At 37.1% G+C, this 25,260-nt stretch overlaps 2 protein-coding genes across 9 annotated transcripts; one reads left to right on the forward strand and one right to left on the reverse strand.

The window, feature by feature from the left end:
- The first annotated feature begins 3,154 nt into the window (after positions 1-3,154).
- Positions 3,155-14,193, forward strand: LOC105053594 (ubiquitin-conjugating enzyme E2 4). 2 transcript variants are annotated; one of them, XM_073246106.1, is made up of 6 exons: positions 3,155-3,370; positions 3,498-3,577; positions 4,172-4,286; positions 4,434-4,486; positions 4,628-4,756; positions 4,910-5,072. In XM_073246106.1, exons 1-6 carry the CDS (start codon positions 3,327-3,329, stop codon positions 4,918-4,920), a joined length of 432 nt encoding a protein of 143 aa, XP_073102207.1. In that variant the 5' UTR covers positions 3,155-3,326; the 3' UTR covers positions 4,921-5,072. The 2 variants fall into 2 exon arrangements, with proteins under 2 accessions (XP_073102207.1, XP_010933128.1); XM_010934826.2 differs by lacking the exon at positions 4,910-5,072 and adding an exon at positions 13,914-14,193 and having other exon boundaries at positions 3,158-3,370.
- On the reverse strand, positions 14,181-22,940 carry LOC105053593 (uncharacterized). Of its 7 annotated transcripts, none has more exons than XM_073246105.1 (3): positions 22,728-22,939; positions 18,434-21,436; positions 14,181-14,319 (listed from the first exon to the last, which is right to left on the reverse strand). In XM_073246105.1, the coding sequence occupies exons 2-3, from the start codon at positions 21,363-21,365 to the stop codon at positions 14,312-14,314; spliced, it is 2,940 nt and encodes a 979-aa protein (XP_073102206.1). In that variant the 5' UTR covers positions 21,366-21,436; positions 22,728-22,939; the 3' UTR covers positions 14,181-14,311. The 7 variants fall into 7 exon arrangements, with proteins under 7 accessions (XP_073102206.1, XP_073102204.1, XP_073102205.1 ...); XM_073246103.1 differs by having other exon boundaries at positions 14,183-14,319; positions 18,360-21,436; XM_073246104.1 differs by lacking the exon at positions 14,181-14,319 and adding an exon at positions 14,753-15,801.
- Positions 22,941-25,260: the final 2,320 nt, after the last annotated feature.

The raw sequence follows: 25,260 nt of genomic DNA on the forward strand, positions 1-25,260 counted from the left end.
GGACTCTCGGATGGTGCTACTCTAGCTATAGCAGATAGATGTCCATAAGAGGTGGTGTAGTTGCATGCTCTCATCCGCACCATACTTTTTTCTCTTTGTATCATATGTAACCCTTTTTCTAGCACTAATTTATTGCTGCAAGACTCTGGTCCAAGGCGAATGTGGCTGAGAATGAAGCCGATCAGGGATGGAGGTGTCAAGAGGGAACCTACAAAAAAAGTCCGCTCATGCTAAGGTTTCTTTAGTGGAGGACCCTCTAACGATTAAGTTAGTCAGAGCTTAAGAATAGTAGAGAAAAGAGGAAGAATAATGAGTCTGAGAGTTGGAGGTGTAGTATTCTCTGTCCAGATTCGGCTTATCCAAGGATCCCTTTGGTACTTTTTTATATTGAGGTGGAGCCATAGGCTATTAGTCAGAGTCCATAGACTGTTAGGTCTTGTCCTTTAGGCCACTAGGCCACATTTTGATAGGTTGTTAGGATGGAGAATCTTCTACTTGTCTGTGAATCAAAGTTATTAGGTCGTTGTAGATTTTGTCCATATGGGCAAATGAGTTGGCGATCCAAAGTCAGGCCAAGGCCTTATGCTAATGATTGCATTCGAGGCTCAAGGACATTGTCCATCATCGAATGTAGGGCTTCATCTTCCATCTTTGATGACATCTGATCATAGAGTCGGTGATGTTTCAACCATGGGCTTGGTTGGTGTCTGGGCCGAGGGTCGGTAAGGTTCCGACCACGGGCTCAATTGAGGCCGAGCCGAGAATCAGTTGGAGGTTGATGACGAGAGTTGATCCATCTTGGTTTCTCTGCTCTCCCCAATATTTGGTGCAGTCTCGCTAAATCACTAGTGAACACTCAGTTGGATCCTCGAGAGAAGAAGATTCAGGCAGTTGGTTACCTCCACAACACATATAATCTTTTTCTCACTTTAAATGTCTTTTCAAATTTATTAAATAAATTTTTATTTAAACTAATTCCTCTTTTTGCATCAGAACAACTAGATCTCCTTTCAGCTATTTCCACTCAATTATATTTAAACATCCATATTTCATTATTTGTTTTTGTGGATTCTTGTTTATAATTTTCTAAGTGTATATATATGTATGTATCTTAAAAATCATTATTTGTAAACTAAAAAATGATCAATTACTTTAATGAAATTAAAAATTTTTTGGTGAAAATTTGAGTGTAAGTTCAATCTTTTTTGATTTATTGAGTTTTTTAGTGATTTTATATTTAATTATCAATTATTATATTTTAGCTATAAAAGAATAGCTAGAAATTTGACTCAAACTATAAATTCAGCCTAATATAAATTTGAATATTTCCAGTTAGGTTCAGATCATACTTAACCCCAATATGACTTAGATGACCTACTAGGTCTAACATCCTTTCCATCAAGGATCCAATTTGATTGGTTGCTGGGCTAAGCCTAGGTCCACGATTTTGGCCCAACTATATAGTCGGGTCAGGTCAAGGTTGAGTATGCCCCAACTTGATGCTACCCGTTCGTAACCCTGTTGAGTTGTAATCATTTTTTTACATTAGATCTCAAATTTATATTTCTTTTCATGACCCAAGACTTGATATTATTAAATGAGCTTCCATTGAAATCTCAATCAAGATTAATTTAATATTGAATCAATTTCAAGTTTATTAGAATCATCAAATTGATCAAGTGGACTCATATTCAGCTCAATTTGAAATTAAATCCAAATCGAGCTCAAAATAATATTAAATAGATTAAACTTGATTTTGAAGTACCAGCTCAAAATTAATTTTAAGTTACGCTTAATCAAATCCAAGCTCAATTATATGATTCAATGGTTATTTTGCTACAAGAAGCAGTAATCCCTAGTTGCCAAATGCACCCTCTCTAATCTTCATCGTATAATGTGGAACAAAAGAATGCATTAATTATTCACCCTAGAAAAATAAAGTAGGAATGAAAGTGGATCAAATGATCTCGGTTCGAATCTATTATTATATTCAAATCTATACAGATGTGGATAAAAATTTAAGTATCCGACTAATATCCGTATCTATATCCGATTCCATTTACGATCTTATTTAATTTTGTATAGCATTCATTAATTTTTAAGAAATATAAATGATCTATTCATATTTTTAATATCCGATATATATCTGTATGTATTTAAAATAAATATAAATATAAATTTTTATTTCCCACTATCATCCATATTTATATTTATTAAATAAAATAAATTTAGATACAGATACATTAATATTTTATGTTTCTTATTTTTTTTTAAAGAATAAAACACGAGCTAGCTTCCCTCTTGGCTGCTCACCAAACGACTAAAATAAGTAGATATTAAAAATTATTAAACAGCTAAATTTTGAAATTTAAAAGCTAACCGCATCCTTGCGCGTTGGCGATGCTTCCAGTTGCACAAAGTATTAAAGAGGTGAACGAAACAGACGATTACTTTTACGCGTCCCACTTTGTACGACACTTCCACCATTGTCTACTCTCCTAACATATCTAATTCTGTCTATACGTATGGTAATATTAAATCTATTGGATGCCACCGCAAGTAATCTCTGCGACTCATACGGCAACAAAAAGAAGATCATTATAAATAAACGTCCTATTTTTATTAAAAGAACAAAATTCTAAATTATTGTCACATAATACCACTTGAGACCTACAACATGTGTGCGCCTCGCACAGCTCATTGATTGAAACCTTTCTGGGCCCAAGAGGGGCCTAGTGGAATGAAAAAGGAAACATGGTGGACAAACCAAGCCCTCTTTGGAATAATCCTGCACAAAATCTATTTCATAGTATTCAAATAAATTTTTGAAATTGGCTGAGCTGAATATTATAGGCAGAAAAATAATCTCACAAGATTTTTTTTTTTTTTTTTTTCATGAATGGATTGAAAGAGATCCCGGTAATGTGAGTTGGATTGAATAGATCAAATTTGATTTCTACAGAATATTTAGTTTAATTCTATAAAAACATCAGAACAGAACCCAAGGGATATTTTGTTTCCTCATTTTATTGGATGCATCATTCCATGATTTCATCTCTAAGAAAAGGGCACCGCCACCAAGCGTGTAGAGATTTATTTACATTATATAATAATAATAATAAAATAAGGTGTCCGGACCGGCCCTTTCAGCGCTTTTGTCCATTTCCCATCTCCTTTTCTCATCATCCCCTGTACCTTAGAAAGGAGAAAAAGAATTCTAAAGACCCAAGCTTCCTTTCCTTCCTCTCTTCTTCTCTTGTGAGCCTCCCGGAAGAGATAGAGGAGGAAGCCATCTATTCGTCCCATCTCGAAGAAACGAAGAGAAGATGTCTTCTCCGAGCAAGCGCCGCGAGATGGACCTGATGAAACTGTGAATCTCCGGATCCCTATTGACCCTCTGATGGATGGATTTCTCTCTTTCTTTTTTTTTTTTCTTCCTTTCTTCCCCTTTGTCCTGATTTTTTTTTTTGGATTTTTTTTTTTTTGATGTTGTGTAGGATGATGAGTGATTACAAGGTGGAGATGGTGAACGATGGGATGCAAGAATTCTATGTCGATTTCCATGGCCCGAATGACAGTATAGCATCGGAACTACTTCTCTTGTTTTTATTTTGTTTTCTTGTTTTTTATGAATCGTGGAAAAATTATCTCATGGTTTTTTTTGGGTATTTTTATTGGTTCCGGGCTGTTGCTTTGTCTTCTGATCCAAGTCCCTGATGTGGTTGAAAAGAGCGGAGCAAAATTGTCTCCGACTTCTGTTTTATTTGTTTATTTTTCTTTTAATCTTCTTTGCTTCCCTAAAGATTATTCTTTTATTGATTTATGAACCAAAGATTTCTTCCCGAGTTTTTTTTTTTTTTGTTCGTGTTGTCTTGGGTGTTTCCTCGAATATGCTCTCCTTTTGTCTGCAATAATGTGGTTTAGAACTTGATATAAAGTTTTCATTTTTATTGGTTTCTGTTTTTTCTGTTTACGAGTGTCTGGAAATTGTATTGTAGCGCTTTGTAGCCCTCTGATGTTCTGATAAATTTCTTTGTTATGATTATTGATTGCATGATCTAGTCTTAAACCACTTTGATCTCTGAGAAGTTTGTGATGTCCTGAATTCTTCGTGTTGTGAGTACTGGTGGTTTAAGAGAGCTTTCTGAGATTAAATTGTGGGATGTGTCAGGTCTTTATCAAGGGGGCGTGTGGAGGGTCAGGGTGGAATTGCCTGATGCTTATCCTTACAAATCGCCATCAATTGGTTTCGTTAATAAGATGTATCATCCAAATGTTGATGAAATGTGAGTCTTTGGATCCTAAAATTATGGCTTTATGGTAGAAACTCTTCTGCCCTCACTATTGTCTATGGTAGATTAAATTGGTAGAAGATCAAACTTACAAAATACTTTGCAGCCTAGATCTTACAATTGTTTTTCCTTTATCTACAGGTCTGGTTCAGTCTGTTTGGACGTCATCAACCAGACCTGGAGTCCCATGTTTGGTAATAGAGCTCATCTTTTTCTCATCATCATGCATTAATGCCATGGTTGACATAGAATTCAGTATTTGTTGGTAGTATACGGTTAGTAGCTGCTTCTGGTCATCATGAGTTACACTGATCATCGTATGTCTTTCTTACCAGATCTTGTTAATGTTTTCGAAGTATTCCTTCCACAACTTCTATTGTATCCTAATCCTTCTGACCCATTGAATGGGGAGGCTGCAGCATTGATGATGCGTGATCGACCTGCATATGAACAAAAAGTAAAAGGTGACATATTCATCCTGGATTTATCTCTCTGTGATAGATTCTTCTCTAATATCTTTATTTCGATAATTTTGCTAATAATTGTGGTAATGGTGACATAGACTTACATGTGGATGCTTGCTATTTTACACCTCTGGGTTAAATTGTGTGATGCAGATGGTCATTGAATAACAATATGCAGTACATTGTCCTAAACTCCTAATATGCAAGCAGGTTTTATATTTGTTTTAAGAGACATTGTATTCATTTACTTATTTAATTTGTAATGTAAGGAGCAGAAGCTTGTTATTCCTCTATCCATACTTTCTTAAACAGCTTATATTATGTGTTACATTATTTTAGTCCTTGAAGCTATCACCATAAACCAACCCCCCATGCACTCCCGTTTGTCATCCTTAACTGAAAAAAGTCTCATGGATGAGACCTTTTTTTGTGTGGATGTTGTAACATATATATTTATTTATTTGTAGTTTTCTTTTGTGATGAACTCAATTTCTTATTCAAAGACAACCTATTCAACTCACAAAAGATCTCTTATCTAGTTTGATGCAAATGGCACTGGACTGTACCTATGATTTCCCTCTGGAATGTAAAATCCTTCTTGTGTGCTGGGTTTCCAAGGCAATAAATGACCTGCTAATTCATTCTTAATTTTTAATATTGTATTCCATAACTGAAATAAAAACTCAAGTCTTCATTAATTGAAGCAAGAAAACATCAGTTCAACATCTATCGCGCTTCTGTAAATGTGATATTTTTGCGTCCAACGAAATTTGAAGGTTTGAAACAAGGTTTTGTCTGATAGTTGAAAAGGTGATTTCGTTGAAGTTTTCATGCAAGCCATATACAGTGAAGATTTGTTTCTTTGGGGAGAAGCATCAGTGGAGGTAGAAAATTTAAGGTTTATAGACAAAATGAAGTAATAACAGGCAGCAAAATCTTGAAAGATAGAGGGTTTAAATTCCAAAGTCTTCAAATTTGTTAAAACAAAGTCTCAAGATTCAATAAAATCGAAGACATTCATCTAAGAAAATGTGACGAGGGATGTCTTTGACTCTCCAATCTTGCATTCATGAATAATGCCTCTCGACAAAATTTACTCATCATCATATGTGCCCTCTATCTCTTTTTCTTATGTTTGCCTATGACTGCAGCTACCACTATGGATGGTTTGTTTCTTTATCAACTTCAATGTCTCATTTTGCTAAAGTCACTTTGAATGTTCTTCCGGAGATGCAAGAGTTTTATGTTCTGGCACAAAGAAAATTAGTTTGCAGCTGAATTGAAACATCTAGCTTTTACCAACCATATGGAGTTGACCTATTAAACTGGAATCCAATTTTGTAAAGCTTGAACTCCTAACCATTTATGAATTGGGTCCATTTTGACCATGTCATGATTAATTGGATCTTTACCCTTGTAATACTTTTCAATATGCTTGCTCATATTGTTTAGCTTTACATTTTGGTCAAATGATTTTCTATTTGGCCCTTGTTCAACGTTCTATTTTGCTAAAGTCACTTTGAATGTTCTTTTGGAGATGCAAGAATTTTATGTTTTGGCACAAGAAATTAGTTTGCAGCTGAATGAAACATCTAGGCTTTGCCAACCATATGGAGTGGACCTCTTAAACTGGAATCCAGTTTTGTAAAGCTTGAACTCCTAATTTTAACTGTTTATGAATTGGGTCCATTTTGATCATGTCATGATCAACTGCATCTTTAACCTTCTAATACTTTTCAATATGCTTATTCATATTGTTTAGCTTTCCATTTTGGTCGAATGGTTGTCTATTTGGCCCTTGTGGCCTCCCCGTAGAGATGATAGCAACGAATAAAGCATTAGTAATATTACTTGCCAAGGTCCTTTAAGAAAAAGAAAGACATGTTTGTTAGGATAGGTTCCCGGAGTATTTGTATCACTGTTGCTCTTACTGTATGTTGGAGTCACTTGTGAGGAACATACATTAAAAGAGCTATAAGATTTGTGCCAATGTGGGACACAATGATGGAGAGTTGATTGCGATAATATAGGCATATATAACATACTAAAGGAAAGCTCCAATAAGGTGATGTACATGGATATTGTCAATGGATTTGGGAAGAGAATGGAAATATAAGGTAATGTGGATGGAATTTGTGAGAAAGTATTTGGATTTCATGATAACTGCAAAGGTAGCCCTTAATAGAAAATATTGATGAATGAGGATTCAAAAAGCTGGCCTCTTATGGTTAGGACAGGGCTTTATGATTATGATTATGGTTTTGTGGAATTCCATGGAGAAAAAAATATAGGGGCCTTTCCCCATTTTAAATAATACTACACTCTTGATTTGTTCATAAAAGTTATTTATGTGCTTCTACCCATAATCATCTATTTCTGTTATGATTAAACCCTCATTCTTTGATACACATTTCCGTCAAAAATACATTTTTCAAATGACTAATCAAATTTACTCTAAACCTCTTTTTTCTAATTATTTTTGTCTTATTAACTATAATCATGTTCTAGATGTTAGTGTTTGCAGTTCTTGCAAAATTATCATATATTTTTTCTTCTTGTTACCTTCAACAAAATTAGTATTTATCTTAGTATGTTTAGCAAATTCTTCTCTTTTCTTGTTATCCATGCTTCATTTCAACACTTATACATGTCATCTTAAGTATGCTAGTTTGTCATTTAATTAATTAGAACCTAGTATGTCTTTTCCTGCCTTTTCCCCTCTATTCACTTGCAGCATGAGAACAAAAACCAACCATCAGTTTGGCCCACTGTTATCTGACTCGTGCTAGCCCTTCTCTATTGTAGTATCATTGTTACCCAACTAAATCCGAACATTTTCTTGGAGACCAAAGAAATGGAAAATTCTTATTCCAATTCGTTTTCATCTGCCTTGTTCTTAGCATTCCATGTTACCATGTACATTGCTATTCCAAATTTTCCTTGGCTCTTCCCTCGCTTCATAAATATCTCGTCATACTACTCTTCATTTGTCTTTTTTCTTTGGAAGTAAAGATTGGCAAGTACAATCCTACAAGATGTGCAAGCACAAGGTGCTGAGGATTGTCGGCTAGCAGTTGAAGCAACTCCCTAGAGGATTGTCAACTCATCTGTAATTTTTGCCACAACCGATGCTGGATTCACAACTTGATCCTTTGTGGACTTTGCTTAACGATAGATGTGGCAAAACCTCATCCTCTAATGGTGTTGGAATAAAGGAGACTTCCCTATTGTTTGATCCAATACTCACCAGAGATGAGCCAAGACTTCTATAGCTCCTTGGTTCGACCTCCCATAGTGGTCCTTGCTTTTATTTAAGAAAGTAGAGCAAGGCCAATTTCTCATACTTGCTTGGTGTACCCACTTTCGTTGAGTGCCCCACCTGGTTAATTGGGTTGTTGGGCTCCATGAGCCATTGGTCCATCAACTGAGCTCAAACAAGTTTTTGATTTGAGAAAGGAGGTTGATCTTGAACTGGATATGGAGGCAATTACTCTTAGATTGTATCGAATGAAGGACCCAGCTGTAATTGAGTCCTTTCCCACCCTGCTAAAGAGAAAAAGAGTGAAAGGAAGGCAAAGCTATTAATAGATAAGCAAGCAATTGGCCCACAAATATCGATTCCTTTAGAATTAAATCTTCCTATCCTGTATCAGTTGGGTAGCATTTCTTTCCTTTATCAAAGTCTAGTAGGTGGCATTGCCCTACTTCACTCATGTGATATTGCTTGATTGGGCCTTTGCCCATCGTCCAAGATTTCCCACTACTACCCCTTGTGGAGTCCAGTCCTTATCGTAGTCCCATTGTGGTTGATCATTTGAAAAGACTAGACTAAATGTCTGTTTTGGTTTTCTGAAGACATCCTTGTGAAGGCAACATCTTTCTTAAGTGAAAATGCAACTTTCATAGGCCTCTAGGTTTTTAAATGGCCCATGCCACTGGAGCCGAAGGACTTGCCATAGGGATTGCATTAGCAACAACAATGAGGTAGTCTCCATAATGAGCAAATACCATACTAAACCCAACCATTGGAGATTAAGGATGGTAGGGATCATCTTATTTTGAATTGCACCAGGCTAGTGGTAAATAGGACCACCTAATTCAAATGGTTTGAGACTCCTAGCTTACTTGGACCCTTTAACTTAGCCTAAGGTTCTTGTACGGTTGTACCCAACACTTAAACATGGACATTGGTATGACATTGGACCCCTAAACCAGTCCATTAACAGGGATATTGGTATGACATTGGACTCCTTAACCAGTCCATTCTTAGTTGGTAGGGACCCCTAATCATCTAGGCACTGCCTTGGCACCTAGGGGGATTATTTTGTGATATAGTAAGTCCATTTTTAGATAATGCAAAGAAATACATAGAAGACAAAAATAACACGTATAATCTCTTTTTTCCCAATATGTAAATAAATATATATAACCAAACAAACCAGTAAAAAATGTAGGAGCATGGATTAGTCAAAACCTAGGCTTGTTGCATCACATATCAATACACCAACACAATTTAAGTGTGGCAAGTGACAAATGCAAGTTGTTAGACGTTGAAGCTCAAAAGCACAAATTTGACAAGTCTCCACACACACACAAGGGTCAATTGAAATTTTCATATCGTCCTAAAGATTGCAATAAGGGGAACATAAAAAATAAAAAAAAAGGGAAAGAAAAGAAAAGAAGGGGGAAAAGTTAATGAGAAAGAAGAAGAAATGAGGGACAGGATAAGTAAAATGATTTTTTTAGATAAGCAGAGAAAGAAGATGTAGAAGAAGAAGAAACATGGATCTTTCGAAAGAGAAGAAGAGGAATAAGAAAATGAAAAAAGGTGGGGAAATGAAGGGAAAAAAAAAGAAAGAGATGGAAGTATGGACCTCAGGAACTTGGAGCGATTAGACAGTTACTGAGTACAGGAGGCTGTTGATGGTCAGATGGCTACTAGAGGGCTGCGAAAGGGCCTCTGGTTGGAGGCACATGGGTAAATAGTTGTGCACTTGGCTATGGATGTTTCCTCCTTGCCATGATGTTGTGTGAGAGAGGTGTCTCTATGGTTGATAAGGGGGCGGATGAGATGAGGGACATGATGACATAAATTATGTTATTTTCACAGGATTGAAAATCATGTAAAGCAAGGAAGTAGCAAATAAGCGTTACATCTTTTAACAAACTAATGCCTAAGTGGCCCTTGCTGGGGCACCTTGGCCTGCATAGGTGGTTAGCAACTATGATAACATTTTTAGCATAATGATGAAAACATGGAGACTTCTGCTGGATAGGAAACTCAAAATGTGGTTTAGATACATTCTCTCGTTAAGAATCCTAGAAAGAATTTACGAGTGAAAGATAAGAAGGTATAGTGATGGTGGGTCATCTTTGTTGATACCTCTCTTAGTGCTGAACCATCTAGTTGGGATACCATTAATCAAAATGGCAAAGAATTTGGTGGAAATACATTAAAAGATCCATTATATCCATATGGCAAGAAGGTTCATCCAACTAAGAACCTAAAGTACAGTCTTCCACGTCCCAATAAGTTCTATCATAAGCTATTTGCATATCAGTTCCAATTGTAAACTGGGAATAATTTGTTGAGCTATCAGTTTGTTCTTAGGTAAAGATTCCCTTTTCTAAACCACAAAATTTGCCAATGACCAACTTCAGCTTGTTGGCTGTGAATTTAGCTAGAGTTCTGTGACACATATTACATAAGATATGGATGATGTTGCATGGACTGTGGTTACAGTCTATGGTGCAGATGCATGTCTCAGCATTGAACCTGTTCCATACTTGATTATTTGTTCTTACAGAGTCATGTCCAAGTGTCATACCAGAATCCATGTTCAAGTGTTAGATGTGGGTACTATATGCTAGATTAAATGGTCCTGGTAACATAATGTATGGGCCTAAAATCTTGGATTTTTTGAAAGGTCTTTCCTTCTTGGGAATAATTTCAATGTAAGTTGTGCTCCACTGAGGTTCAAGAAAACTGATTTTATGGAATTACAGAGGTTGGACCTGACAGTATCCGAATATTTTGTATAAAGGTCCTCTTAGAAACCATAAGCATTGCAGCTTTCATGCTAGGCATTGCCTAAATATTTTCCTTATTTTCTTGATTGGTACTATAGAGTCTGACTAACATCTCATGCCATGAAGGGTCTGAGGAGGTGGGTGGTATTGGCCATTCTCACCCTCAAAAATCAGATAATTACTATTCTATTAGATCTTGATAGAAGTTAAGAAACTCATTCTGAAGTAGAGAGGGATACAAAGACCAAGATCCATCAGCACATAGGATATGCTCAATGTGGTTCCTGTTTTTGTCCAACATTGGGAACTTTTTCCCCCACTTCGCACCTGCATCTTTGTTTCTTAGAGAAGCTGCATCAAGCTAAGCTTGTTTAAGTGACTTCTTCCCCAACTTTTTGGCTTTTAGGTCATTCTAAGCTTTAATGGTCTTGGAAATGAACCTTGTAAGTTAATCATTTTTTCCCTTTTATTGATGCTCTATTTCTTCTAAGTCAAAATTTCTAACTTCCAAGCTACTCTTTATAGTTCCCAGGTATCATTTCTGAACATTGTTGACGATTTGTGAAATTTTGTATCTTGTGTTTTTTAAGCATTTTGTCTACAATGTAACATGGTTTGCAAGAGGAACCACATCAGGCTTTGAATGTCCAAATTTTTCTCATTCAAACCTGAAAGTTTTAGCACACCAATACAAATTAATTACTGTTTAGAAATTTTTTATCTCTTTTCCTAATCATTCCGTTTGGTATAAATTTCTCTTATATTTTCTGAAGATTTATAAGCTCCAATAATGTTTATCATGTTTTTAATCAGGTTCAGGTGTTCATGCTTGAAATGTGTTGGGTGTTTTAATAGGACATTGACATCAGTTTTAGACTTACTAGATAGATGTGGTGGTGTAATTTAGAAGTGGTGACTACATAATGAGATTATAATAGTCCGCTGGTCATGACCAAGGTTTCAAGTGTTGGCCTCTGCTAATCCATGCTAGACCAGTTTGACACCCAGCATGGGTTGACAAGCACTGAGCAAATCATTATTGAATATTTTTAATAGGATTATTTTTTTCAACTTTTTGTATTTCACAAAGGATGGCACATTCGTTGGTGGCTGGCATTCCCATATAGGCATCAGCACATAAATCCTTGGTTATGACTGACGTAGCCAAAACTACAAAAAGTAGATGTGTTTGGACCATGTTGGCGAAGACCCCTTCCCTAGTTCAACTTTTTCCTGCTTCAATTTATTGTTCACTTCCATGCCGTTTTCCTTCTCAATCCTGTAAAATGAGGAGTACATTATCAGATCCTTGGTAGAATTGATGTTAACCATGACAGCTTTTCTAGGTTGGATCTTGAGCCATAAGGGGAAGATTTTAAGTCCATTACTATTAAAGTTGATCTCATATTAGATTGCACCCCAGCTAACCACTTTTGTTGAAAAATCTCCTATCTTGCTTACTTTCAGCCAACCATAATTGAACCTCCCACTAGATTTTCTAATTAAGCTTGTGTGTGAGATCTATGCTATATATCTCATAGAGTTGAAGGACACACATCACTTTAAATGTTCAGAAGGTAGCAATGAAGAGAAGGGAATGTCTGTGTTATATGCCTAAACAAGAACACAAAAAATCATAGCTAACGTAGGTTAAATATGTAGGCTTACTTTCTGTAGGAAATAGTCAAATTCTATAAGTTTATGTCTTATATCCTAATCAAATACATAGTGTTTTTTGCATTGAACTCGATGGCAACTCACCTGGAGATTATAGATCAACTTTTGAAGGATTGCATTGGACCTGCCACATCACAGGGTTATAGGCTTCAAACTTACTAAGACTTGGTTACCTAAGAATATGATCATGGATATCTGGATGTTATAATGGTGCGCTTACCTTTAAGATTGTCTTTTAGCTGCAATTTTGGTGTCTATGGTCATCCATTGGTCTTTGAGTGATCTTTGGATGCCCGTGGGAGATGGTTTCTTGGACTATTTGAGTTCCAGCCTCAATCAGCCATCCAGCTTGGAGAATTTGGCTTTTAATAGATTTCTGTCCTGATATCTCATGCATTATCCAAGTTGATTTCTGCAAAATCTTTGGTAAGTTTTCTTTCAGTACATTCTGATAATGATTAAGTCTAATGACTAATGCATCACATGAAAATCATGATAATTGCTGGTGAGTTCCATTTCTAAAGGGCATTCAGCTATTATAATGGAGTGAAAACCATTGGTTGTCTTCGTAACCGAGTTGAAGTTTTTTGGGCCAATAGTCCTTGCCTGGATATGTTGTTGCAAAATTCATGCTCGGATCTTCTTGGGACCTTGTTAGCCTATAGACCTTCTTCTCAAAGAAAGTACTTGTCTTTGTATTACCAAATGACCAAACAGAGTGGTACCGTGCAACAGCAATTGATAAGCTTCTGCTGTTAAGTATTAGGATGCATTTAGATTAGTTTGAAAAGATTGCAATTCCTACTTGTCATGAGCAAAGCGGGAATTTCCTTGTCATACTCGGACTTTTGTTTCTACTTCCCAGTGATGAGGATACCAGTAAATTCAGCTTTCTTTTCATCTTGAATAACTGAAACCTGGGAAGGCTTATGGATATGAATTTTGAATAGTTGACTTCTGTGGTGCTTCTCCTTGTTTCTCTGAATTCTTTTGGCATCTTTAGATTGATTTGTTTCCATTCATCATCAAAGATAGGCATTCTCTCATTCTTCAATCATGGTATTTTAGAATTAGGATCTTACTAGAAGAATGTGATAGACCTTTATAGATAAAGACATTGCGCTGTTGCCAACAATCTATTTATTTGAAGTAACTAGACCTTTGTGGTCTACTGTATTGTAATATTTTGAACCTTAGCTACCTTGTAGGGTTTTTTCCCAACCCCTTGAGATTCTTGTTATTCTTCTGCCTTTGATAGTGGAGGCTCGTGCTTGGACAATTTCTAGCAACATATTTCTCTCTGCCATAGAGAACATCTAATTGCACTTACGTATGTGTCCACCAATACATGCTTCCCTACTCTGCGGGTAGGGAAGCATGTGTTGATATATTGTGGAATCCAAGTGTTTGTTTTGCTATTCTTCATAGTTTTCTTGTCATCATTATCCAGAATATTGTCAAAGGTATGCGAAGCCTGAGGACATCGGTGCTCCACCGGAAGACAAATCAAGTGATGAAGAGCTGACCGAAGATGAATATGACTCCAGTGACGAGGCGGTAGTTGGCAATCCAGATCCGTAGCAGCAAGCTTATTTGGTTGCCTGATCCCCTTGTACATGTTTCAGTTTCTCACAAATTAAACTGAATTCTCTGTCAGCTTCCTGTGTCATTGTAAATAAGTTTACTGATGTTAATGTTATTTATAAATATTGGGTGATTGAACTGTTCAACCAGTGAAGTATACAAGAAATGTTTCATTTTACAAAAGCTTCATCAAAAGTATACTGCTAACTTTGATTCTCTATATTAGTGACAGAATTGGTGGCATCTCGGCATATCTGATGCTAGCTATACACCTGTAAGTATAATAAGATCAATCAGAAGATGAAAGGGAAAAACATTCAGTAGCTGGTAGAATTGAGCTTCCCACAATATGTATTGATTTGCCATTCCAGACTATGCTTTTGTATATGCTTGTGTACACAGAGACATGATAAAGCAGTTTCCCCACTTGAGAACTAAGCCAGAAATAATGGAAAACATATACCGATGTACGCATGCAAAAGGAACCAAGAACATCTAGGATCAAGACATCATGAGCTCAATAAACAAGCACCTTTTTGCATAACGGTAATATTTTCGAGAACTTAGACATGGCATCAAGAATGACAAAAGTTTGGTACTTTGATGGCCAAGAAAGATAGATCCATACCAAAGATGCCAACTCTATGATATGGCAGTAGCTAAGAAATGTTCATGAAGAACAGCCAATATGAAGAGGGGCTGCATGAGGGAAGATCAATGGCTTACTGAACCATTTCTCTGCAAGTTATGTTAATTTATTGGCAAAATCATATTCTTCTGAGCATCCAAACAGAAGATGACGCAATTGCCAAGCATGCTTTCCTATTTCTCAAACTTTTATGAAACTTCTCTCTCTCTCTCTCTTTCTGAAACTTTTCTGAAACCTGTGTGTGTGTGTGTGTGTAAGAAGCCTTCAAGTTTTAGGCAGTTTACTGCATATCGGGCGCGAGTGGATGGTAGGCTTCTGTCAGAATACCCCTATACCCTGGCCGAGGCAGGATTTGAATATAGCTTTTTGGTACAACACAAGGAGACTCTACAATCCAGATGGAGCAATTGTTCTGGAGAAAGGCAGTAACATGCTGAGAGAAAATAAATGCATATCATAAGACAACAAAAGTGCAGCCATCAATGTTGTCACCCAAACTACTTACCGTAGCTCAATATTGCTGAAGGCTATCATATTCCGACTCTGTGAAAGTTAAAAACCATTTTCAGAGCATAGAACACCAATCATTTGGACAACAAAGTACATGGAAGTGATTTTGAGATGCCTTCGCATCGCTACATGGTGAACAAATTAAACTGAATGCTCTGTCAGCTTCCTGTGTCATTGTAAATAAGCTTACTGATGTTAATGTTATCTATAAATGTTTGGTGATTGAACTGTTCAACCAGTAAAGTATACAGGACATGTTCCATTTTCCAAAAGCTTCGTCAAAAGTATACTGCTAACTTTGATTCTCTATATTATTGACAAAATTGGTGGCATCTTAGCATATCTGATGCTAGCTATGCATCAATCATACATATGATAAGTTAATAAGATCAATCCGAAGTTGAAAGGGAAAAACATTCAGTAGCTGGTAGAATGAGCCGCCACAATGTGTATTGATTTGCCATTCCAGACTATGCTTTTGCATATGCTGGTGTCCCCAGAGCCATGATGAAGCAGTTCCCCCACTTGAGAACTAAATCAGAAATAACTGAAAACATATACCGGTACCCCTATGCGCATTAAGAACCAAAAACATCTGGGAACAAGACATCATGAGCTTAATAAACAAGCACCTTTTGCATATAAAAGAGCAATATTTTCGAGAACTTAAAGAAATGGCATCAAGAATGACAAAGTTTGATAAAAGGATTGTCAAGAAAGATTGATTAATCCCAAAGATGCCAACTCTATGATCTGGCAGTAGCCCAAAAATGTTCGTGAAGAACAGCCAATATGAAGATGGGCTGCATCAGGGAAGATCAATGGCTTACAGAACCATCTTTCAGCAAGTTATGTTAATTTATTGGCAAAATCCTACATGTTTTCTTCTAAGCACCCAAACAGAAGAGGACGCAATTAACAAGCATGCTTTCCTACTTCTGAAACCTCTCTCTCTCTCTCTCTCAGGAACCCTTTAGGCAGTTTGCTATGTAACGGGCGCAGTTGGGTGGCAGGCTTTTGTCAAAATACCCCTAAACTCTGGTCAAGGCAGGATTTGAACAAAGCTTTTTGATACAACACAAGAAGTGTTTACAATCCAGATGGAGCAATTATTCTGGAGAAAGGATGTGATATGCTGGGAGAAAATAAATGCATATTGTAAGACAACAAAAGCGCATCCATCAATGTTTTCACCGAAACTACTTACCATAGGTCAATTTTGCTGAAGGCTGTCCTATTCCAACTCATGTGAAAAATAAAAACTATTTTCAGAGTGTAGAACACCAATCATTTGGACAACAAAGTATTTGCAAGTGATTTTGAGATGCCTTCGCACCGCTACATGGTGAACAAAAGAGCAATGGCTAACTGGAACCCTGATGGATAAGAGCAATACATTGACAGCTATAGCATCTAATGATGGAATATTTGAAACTACAGATGTGCCATACCATATCCTCGGCAACAAAACCCATCAGCATTTTCAAATGGCAAATCAATTTCAGACTTCAAACTTAACTGCAAATTGATAATATACAAGAAAACTCCATAACTCTTATGGCAATGTACAGAAATATAATGACCAACACCAGATCATTTATCACTCCCTAACAAAGGCTCCAGTAAACTAAAGAGTCATGGATCCTTCACATCATCTACCAATGGGTCAAGTACTTGAGTTGTTACAAGTATGTCAGATGATGTTTGCACCATCTGAGAATATCATGCCCAGGTACACAATGTGGCACTGGCAGTGCTTGAGTAGGCAAAGAAGAATCTTGAGCAGATATCCACTTGATTAATGCTAAATCATTGTGATAGATGGGCATTCGCAGCAATGTTATTAAAGGTAAGATCTAGTTCTAAGAACTTCTGCAAGATAAGATCAAGCTCTTGGAAGTGACAAACTTGACATGATCAACTACTGCAGACCATGGCTCTGTATGTTAACCACTGATGACAAACTATGCACAAACACAGTGATGAAAATCTAAAAGGACAATTCAATTTACATGACGGACTTCGATTCGATACTTTTCTAACCAAATTTTCTTTGTGAAAATCAGATACATATGTAATCAAGGTATGCCACTTTCTTCACTTGCATCCAAACATCCAGAAGTGGTTAGTGACTTTCATGACTTCCGAGTCCACTTCCATGTAAACAGTCCCCTATAGAACAAACCTCTGAATATCTGAGATGCTTAGGCCGTCCTGTACCAGCATTCTTTTACTTGTATAGACAACTAGATGAATACATTAGCCAATAGTTTAATCCACTGAAAAATACAATATGGTAAGAAAAAGGGGTTTCTGAATGACATTCTTCCTCCTAAGGCAGTTAAGACTAACTAGGTGAACTAATATGTAAATAATACTAAGATGCAATAAAAGCCTAGAGAGTTTTTTTCCACAATAGTAATGATGATTTACACTGACAGCAATAATATATCAATACAGAATGTCTGAAGAAGGGAATCTATATAACAGAGAAACCTTGGGAGCAATATTGATGAGCAACAAACTTACACTTAGTTAATTCCATTCTGTGTCTTGTAAATAGTTATAAAAATTTAAATTTGAAACTCTCGATAAGTTGATTCTTGGATTATTCTTTTAGCTTGCAAAACTGCTTTTTGAAAATATTTCATAAGCTACTTGGTTCCTCATTTCAATATTTTAAACCATAACGTTATTTTGTTATGTGCCAAGTTTTGTAGATCTAGCATCATATCAACTGGTGAAAGGGTCCCAAGCGCTATGTAGGTGCAATTAACATTTTTGTATTATTTTTCTGTATAAGTCAGCATAGTCTCAATCAGCTAATAGAAAAAGTATATAAACCAACCTATATCTTTTTGAGTGGACTAGAGAGTTTATCGAAGAAAGATGAAACGATTTAAAAGGTTACCAAGAGCAATCCATAATATTAAAAGGTTACCAATCTCAGACTTTGAAACTAATTTAAAAATTATCAACTATGCTTTGTGCAAGAGCAAAACGAAAAGATAAGAATTAGAGCAAAGTGGAAAAGGAAAGGTGTTCCAGGCAATTTCCCTGTTATTTGAAGCTGAGACATTTCTGTGATTCTAATGTAAGATCACATAAAAGAATATATAGTGAATGAGAAGGAACTACAAAAGATCAACTAACTTGAATGTTTGTGAGAAGTCTTCTAAGTTTACAAAGTGTTTCTCGAGCAGCTACTGTGTCTGGATGATGCTCACCACATATTGAAGTCCTGATAAAAATAGCTTTTCGAACAAGGTCATCCCCTATGTCATATTGGCCACCCCTAAGCATTAGTTTTGCCCGAGTCTCTAGAACAGTTGCTCTCAAGAGTGCCAGTTCCTGCCAAATATATGTGTAATCAGATTGAGCTGGTCCAATGCAACAGAACGATTTATCAAACCATTTCTCAGCTCTCGAAACCAAGGACTCAGCAGCAATTTCCAATGCATCAGTTGCAAGGCGTAGAAGTTCTAATGCTGCATTGCAGCGAGAGAAGGTGATGAATGTATGTATGGCTAGAGGCAGAACTACACGTTTTATGAAAAATAGCAAGTCAGATGGTCCTGGCTCCACAACAACAGGATCAGTCCCAAATCCAAAAAGTAAGAAGCAAGCTGCCCATAGATGGTCAGAAGATTGAGAGATAGAGCTTCTAAGGGAAACTGCTTCAAACATAGCATGAGCAACTCGAGTGGCCCCCCGTTTGCGAGCGTATAGCTTGACAAGCTCATGAAAATGGATGCAATCAGGTTTTCTACTACTTCTCGCAATCCCAAACCTCATCAACATGGATGATGCTTCAGCTTCAGATCTCTTGATATGAGATGTTGTAAAGCTGCAGGTTAGCGTACGCAAGCACTTCTTCCAGACGGGAGCACCATGATGCTTCTCTGGAACCTTATGTGCAGCCAAAGCCAAGAGAGGTATCGGAATTGCTGAGGGAGCAAACCAACCACTTACTTGAACCATTCTGGTTGCCAAACTCCTCGGTCCATCAGCATGGTCAAATATCGAAAGACAGACATCTAAAAACTGAACGAGGACTGCATGTCGTCTCAATACAAGAACTTCTCTGTCAGTCCATGCCAAATCTGTCAAAGGCATTCTATTTATGGTGTCAAGCAGTCGACTCGGAGTTATAGGCAGCTCAGAAAGGATAGCTCCTACAATACCAAGACCTAGTGTAAGCCTGCCCAGTTTCTCCTCGATGGCTCTGAGAGCATCAATTTCAGCTATTGGATAATCCTTTATACCCCCCTTCATCAAAGACATTGCCTCGACACCAGATAAGTATGAAAGCTTCATGGGCTCCAAGTTCATTACTCGAGGAAGACGTGTGGTTATTATGAAATGGGTTTCTCCACCAAATCGTGGCAGAAGATCCATTATAACTTTGCGATCCCACCAGTCTTTCTCATTCTCCAAGTTATCTATGACAACCAAGAATGGGATGTCTTGCATTAGCTCTTTCCTTACTCTGCCAATTGCTTCTTCTTCCTGCTCCTCAAAGCACTTTATCTTCCCTTTCTCAGGACAATGGTTTTCAATGCTCAGATCAACTTCCAGAAAAGTTCGCAGAGCTAGATAGTTCTGCCGAATATATCTGGTTTCCCCTCCCACCCACAAAACCATCTTGTATCTCTGGGAGTATCTGTATGCATATTCCAAAACCAATTCTGTTTTACCAATTCCTGAATCCCCAGACACACAAGCAATACCCTTCCCATACAGTATCTTTGTTGATCTCTTCCTCCTACCACACTTCCCTCCATTTTTGGCCCTTAGAGGGCGGCATTGCCTATGTGGACTACCCAACCTTTGCATCTCAATTTCCTTCTCAGACTCCTTCCACAGAACTGGCTCTTTTCCTTTGATGCTGCTTTCTGATTGCTGATCCTTTGCATTTTTGTCTTCACAACACTTCTCAGCCCTTCCAATCAACAAAGTTTTTTTCCTGTGCCTAGTCTTGAGTTCGAAGTATTCCCTCTCTGCATCCCCTCTGACATCGCCAAACAAAATAAGCTCCAACTCAGAGAGCTCCTTTTTCCGGCCAACAAAAACTTCATTCCGAGGAAAAGGGAACTCCTCTTTCTCCACCTTTTCTCTCCACCGATTTATTCTATCCACCACACTTCTCCTTCCCAATCTCGTAGCCAAAAGAGCCACTGCCTGCAGTATGCATTCTCTCCAGTTACCATCATATGCCTCCAATTGCCATTCTAACACCCGGGAAAGCCCATCAACAGCTTCTTTCCATTCCCTTTCCAAGCCACCATACAACATCCACAACTCACCACCATTTTTCTCCCACAGTTCCCCCCTCTTCTCTATGATGTCTCTCGCAAGACAATTGGCAGCACTCAAGTCAAAGTAGATCGGAACCAGATTTTTTCTATCCAAGAAATTTCTAAGCTCCTCTATGCTGTAAGGATTCCCAAATGACTTCTTTGTGAGGATCACCACTCCATAGGTAGAAGCATTCATTATTCTTTCAACCATATCATAGCTCCGCGAACTCCTGCACCGGGCTCTGTCAGATGCAAAGCAACTAATCCCTTGGATTTCCAACTCTGCACGAAGCCAATTGGCAAATCTCAGCAAGGAAGCTTTCTGTCCATGAAATCCTACATACACATCACAGCTCCTAAGCCTACTAGCTGAAGAAACTGAAGTTGAAGGCTGAGTAAATGAGAAATTTCCCTGGCTTCTCCCCAATCTCTTCTGCTTCTCTCTGCGAGCGAAGTGACCATTACTGGTTCCTTGACTATAATTAGATGAACTGCCATTGCGAATACCATTGAAGGATGAAACCAGACCGGGGTTGTTGTAAACATTTCCTGGGGTTCCAAAATTACTGGAAGTGCAGAAACTTGGAGCAGGAGAAACATCAGATGCCACAAAGTTGACATTAGATAAAGATTCTGGTTGCCTAGTCACAGTGCTAGAACCAAGATGATCATTTATAACAATACGATTAGAGGCGTTTGCGATGTCTGGTCGAACTGGTTCGCAGCCATGCACAGGTGATCGTGGGGAGAAGAAAGGCGACTGACATGCAGAGACAAATGCTGAGGAAGAAGATGACAGATTCCGCAAGTTGGTGGCAGACAACACCCCAAGGTTGGACCTTTCTTGTTGAAGCTCCATATATCCATCTTCATACAGTATCCCACTGTCTATATGTTTGAACTTCAAATCATTCTAGGATGAAAGCCCCTCTGAAAATAGTAATGGAGCAGCTCAACAAATTGGCATCTTAAGTTGGAAGAATAGGTACTTCTACAAACTCTAATCACCAAAACTAACACTTCAGATGAAGACAAAGGCCAAAAAAATTGAAAATATAGCATTTAATTAATACTTCACTACCTTACTGGAATCTCTGGAGAGAAGTTAAAAAATATTGCACTTTCAAAGTCAAAGAATCTTTGAGAAATAAACATCAGGTTTCCTGCATGGTTTCAGGGGAGGGAATATAAACAAGAATCGTCTAGTCTCACTCGGCAAAACATCATCAAAGGTTTCCTGAATCTAAAATAGGGGGAAAAGCTTCAGAATCCAAATAAACTTAAATTTAGAAAAAAAAAAAAAAACACTTAATTTATAAATTCACGAGGAAGAAAATACCAGTTTCCTGTAACATCACCTACTAAATGGAACAAGAAACGTCTGAAATATCATTGATACACACCTTGATCAAGACAGTAAACTGTAAAAGTTAACTAAAATTTAGATATGAAATTTTAACATCTAACAACTCCAAAGGATATAGTACATATGACTCCTAGCACATCTAAAACAAGAAAAGGGAGGGGAAAATAAAACGTTTTGGAAGAAAAGAAAAGATAAAAAGTTCAACCTACACATGATGATGGAAAATAGAAATTGCCCATAATGATACATCTCTACAAAAAATCGCTCTATTTGTACACAAAACGTGATGCACATCCATGAATCCAGTTGCTACAATAGAAACAAGACTTATTATAACTTAAAACGAAAGGAGCTTCTTCACGCATCCCACATGTAGGAAATATTATACCGTTAAGTATTCAATGCAAAGATACAGAAACCTCTCCTAATGTCCAGATCTGCAGAAAAGAGACTCAAGATCTAAAATTTAAACATTTCATTTGAAAAAAAACAACTTTTAACATTCCAAAAATCAGTTTTTTTGGCATATCAAAAGAAATCAAAGAATGAGTTTGAAAGAAAGAACAATCAGAACTTTATACACCGACCAGATCTAAACACCTCTCACCACAGATTAAAGATTTCAGAATTCGAAAGGAGCAGGAAACTATCATTGGGCTATCAGAAACACTGGGCCTGTCTAGATGCTCTGTTTTGTGAGATTGTTCTTTTTGTTAAAAACAGGGGAAAAGAAAAGAAGCATACAAACTGATGATTAAATGGTCAGGAGGGGCTTGAGAGGGACCTGAAGGCAACTCATATTCGCATAGATTGAGAAAGAAGACAGTTTGATTGATGAAGATGGGGGGAACTTACATTATTTTCCTTCCATTCCTTCTCTTTAAAACAGCCCAATCCAAAGGAGTCTTCCCTCCCTTCACTTGCTCTCAGGCCAAGCAGACTTGTTGTAAAAGAGTTTTATATATCTCCATGGTGGGCAAAGGAGAAGCATAGAGGTGGGTGTGAGACAAGCCCCTTTTGACTGGTTTCCCATTTCTTTCCTTCTTTATTTGGGATCCCACTTCCAACCCCATTTTGCCATGATATTCCATGCGATTCCTTTCCTTCTGTTTATAAAGAAACACTCTCAGAGGCAGAGACCTGAGACCAGCTAGAAGGAGTGTGCTGAAATGATTGGAGGGTGGAGATAGCATAACTTTTCTCTTTCACCAGGTATCTGTGGGTAACCATAGGGCAAAAAAAAATGACCAGCTACAGTGCACTTCATGGTGTTGGTTATTTTTTTGCTGTCTTTCGTTCTGGAAGTTAATAGGTGACAACTGAATCATTCTTGTCTGATTGTGATTTAGTTTCAATAGCTTCAAATATATGGAATGGCATTCCCTTTACTTGTCTGATTATGATTTAGTTGTTATTTGCAAATCCAAAAGCAGTTTTGGCAGAATGTCCCTTGTGGGATGCTGCTGTGTGTTGTCAATATCTTTTTGTTTTTTTGTAAGCAATACCCATGTATTGAATCATTCTCAGTTTTCACCCTCAGTTCTTTTCATTTATCTCTTTATTTTTATTTTCATTTTTTTTTTTTCAGATTAAGCCTTTGGCATGCCAATTCATGATAGGGATGATTCATATCTTGTAATGACATGAAGTATGATATATAATTGTAACATATCTTGGTGGATGATTAATAATTGTCATTGTAATGTAACTTGTGTTTAAAAGAAAGATTCCAATAAAGGAAATATGAGGTGGGTTTATCACCATTTTGTACCAAAAAGAAAAGATTCCAAAAATGTGGGACTTAAATTTAGGTCATATTTGAAATATGAAGAGCATGAGTTCAGCACAAATTGTGGATAAAAAGAAGCATCAATGAATTTTGTAGGTAGCACAGTAGGCCAATGTGGCTGGGTTGCTTCTCTATCAACATGGATGTATTCCTTGGCACATTCTATTTCTCACATTAGGAGTATAATAACTACAATCAGGGGACGTTTGGTTCGTGGTCGGAATCAGAATGAGAATGGAAATCGGAATGATTTAGAATCAAAATCGGAATGGTCAAATCCTCCGAAGTATTTAGTTCGTAACCGGAATCGGAATCGAAATCAAAATTGGAATGAAAAATTGAATCCATAGAGGAGAGTAGGAATTGAGTTCTATATAGATTGACCTATTCCTATTCCACCTCGGAATCGAAATCAGAATGGGACTCCTCCCAACCAAACGATTGAAATGAGAGTCACCCATTCTGATTTCAATTGCAGACCCCCACTTCTCTCAACCAAATACCCCCTCAAAGTTCTTAAAGTTACCTGTGAAAGTCTAAAACATTTTTTCAACACTCAAAGGCATCTAACGCTAATTGTAGAAGTAGGTATAATATTCAGTATATGTTGTTTAGTTGGAGCACCTATAAGAAAATATGGAGAACACATATGAATATGTCAATCACTTTTAATGTCTAGAAATTGTAGGACTTTTCTTTGGGAAAAGAGTTGGATGACATACTTCAATATGAAATCACAATTTTTACTTCCATAAATTTTATGATGCAAAGAATGTTAAATGCAGCAAAACTACCCTTTTAAATAGCCATAGGGCCAAGTATAATTGCTTGGGAAAGGATAACTGAAAACAATGGTTGGATTAATAGTACATTCTCTCAATGTTTCATTGTCATCTTGACTCATGATAGTGTAAGAGATGAATGATTCAATCCAACTAGTTGGCTACAACCATCAGGCACATACTGACTAAAAACAAAAATATCCATTGATGAGCTCAGTTCAAATATTATTCGGCATTTAGCCGGCCTTAACACATAAAACTAGATCATTTGATTTGGTTTATGTTTTAATTTTAGACTAAAGTTTGAGTGGATATATTTTCATACTAAATGCAAGACTATATGACCTGATATATTGAACAAAATATTTCCAAAGAATATTTCTATTTAATCCGTCATCCATCATCCTATTTTCAATTTGATCCTGCCCGGTCGGAGAAACAGGGGATCTTTGGTATACTTTACCCAGGTAGTAGCCTTCTAAATTACAGTTTTAATCTTGTTTAACTGTTTAAGTCCTACACATAGAACCTTGGTTTATAGGTTCGTGTCCATATGGAGATAATTAGAAGTATTTGAATTTTAGATCTGAATACTTTCAATAAAGATGCGAGGGCAAACCCCCAAATATCCATGAGATTGTTGCATAGTTTCACCTAGTTTAAAACTTCATCCTGCAGCTGTTTCCAAAAGGTATGTGGCCCATTAACGCTTTAAGATATCTACAGTTTCATATTAAAACATTATCAGTTGAGATGCCATGAAGCTGAGATTATAAGCTATTTGAAGCAATCATTCCTGCAAAACTGTCATATGATA

Source organism: Elaeis guineensis, chromosome 11 (assembly GCF_000442705.2).
Source record: "Elaeis guineensis isolate ETL-2024a chromosome 11, EG11, whole genome shotgun sequence".
Lineage (NCBI taxonomy): Eukaryota > Viridiplantae > Streptophyta > Magnoliopsida > Arecales > Arecaceae > Elaeis > Elaeis guineensis.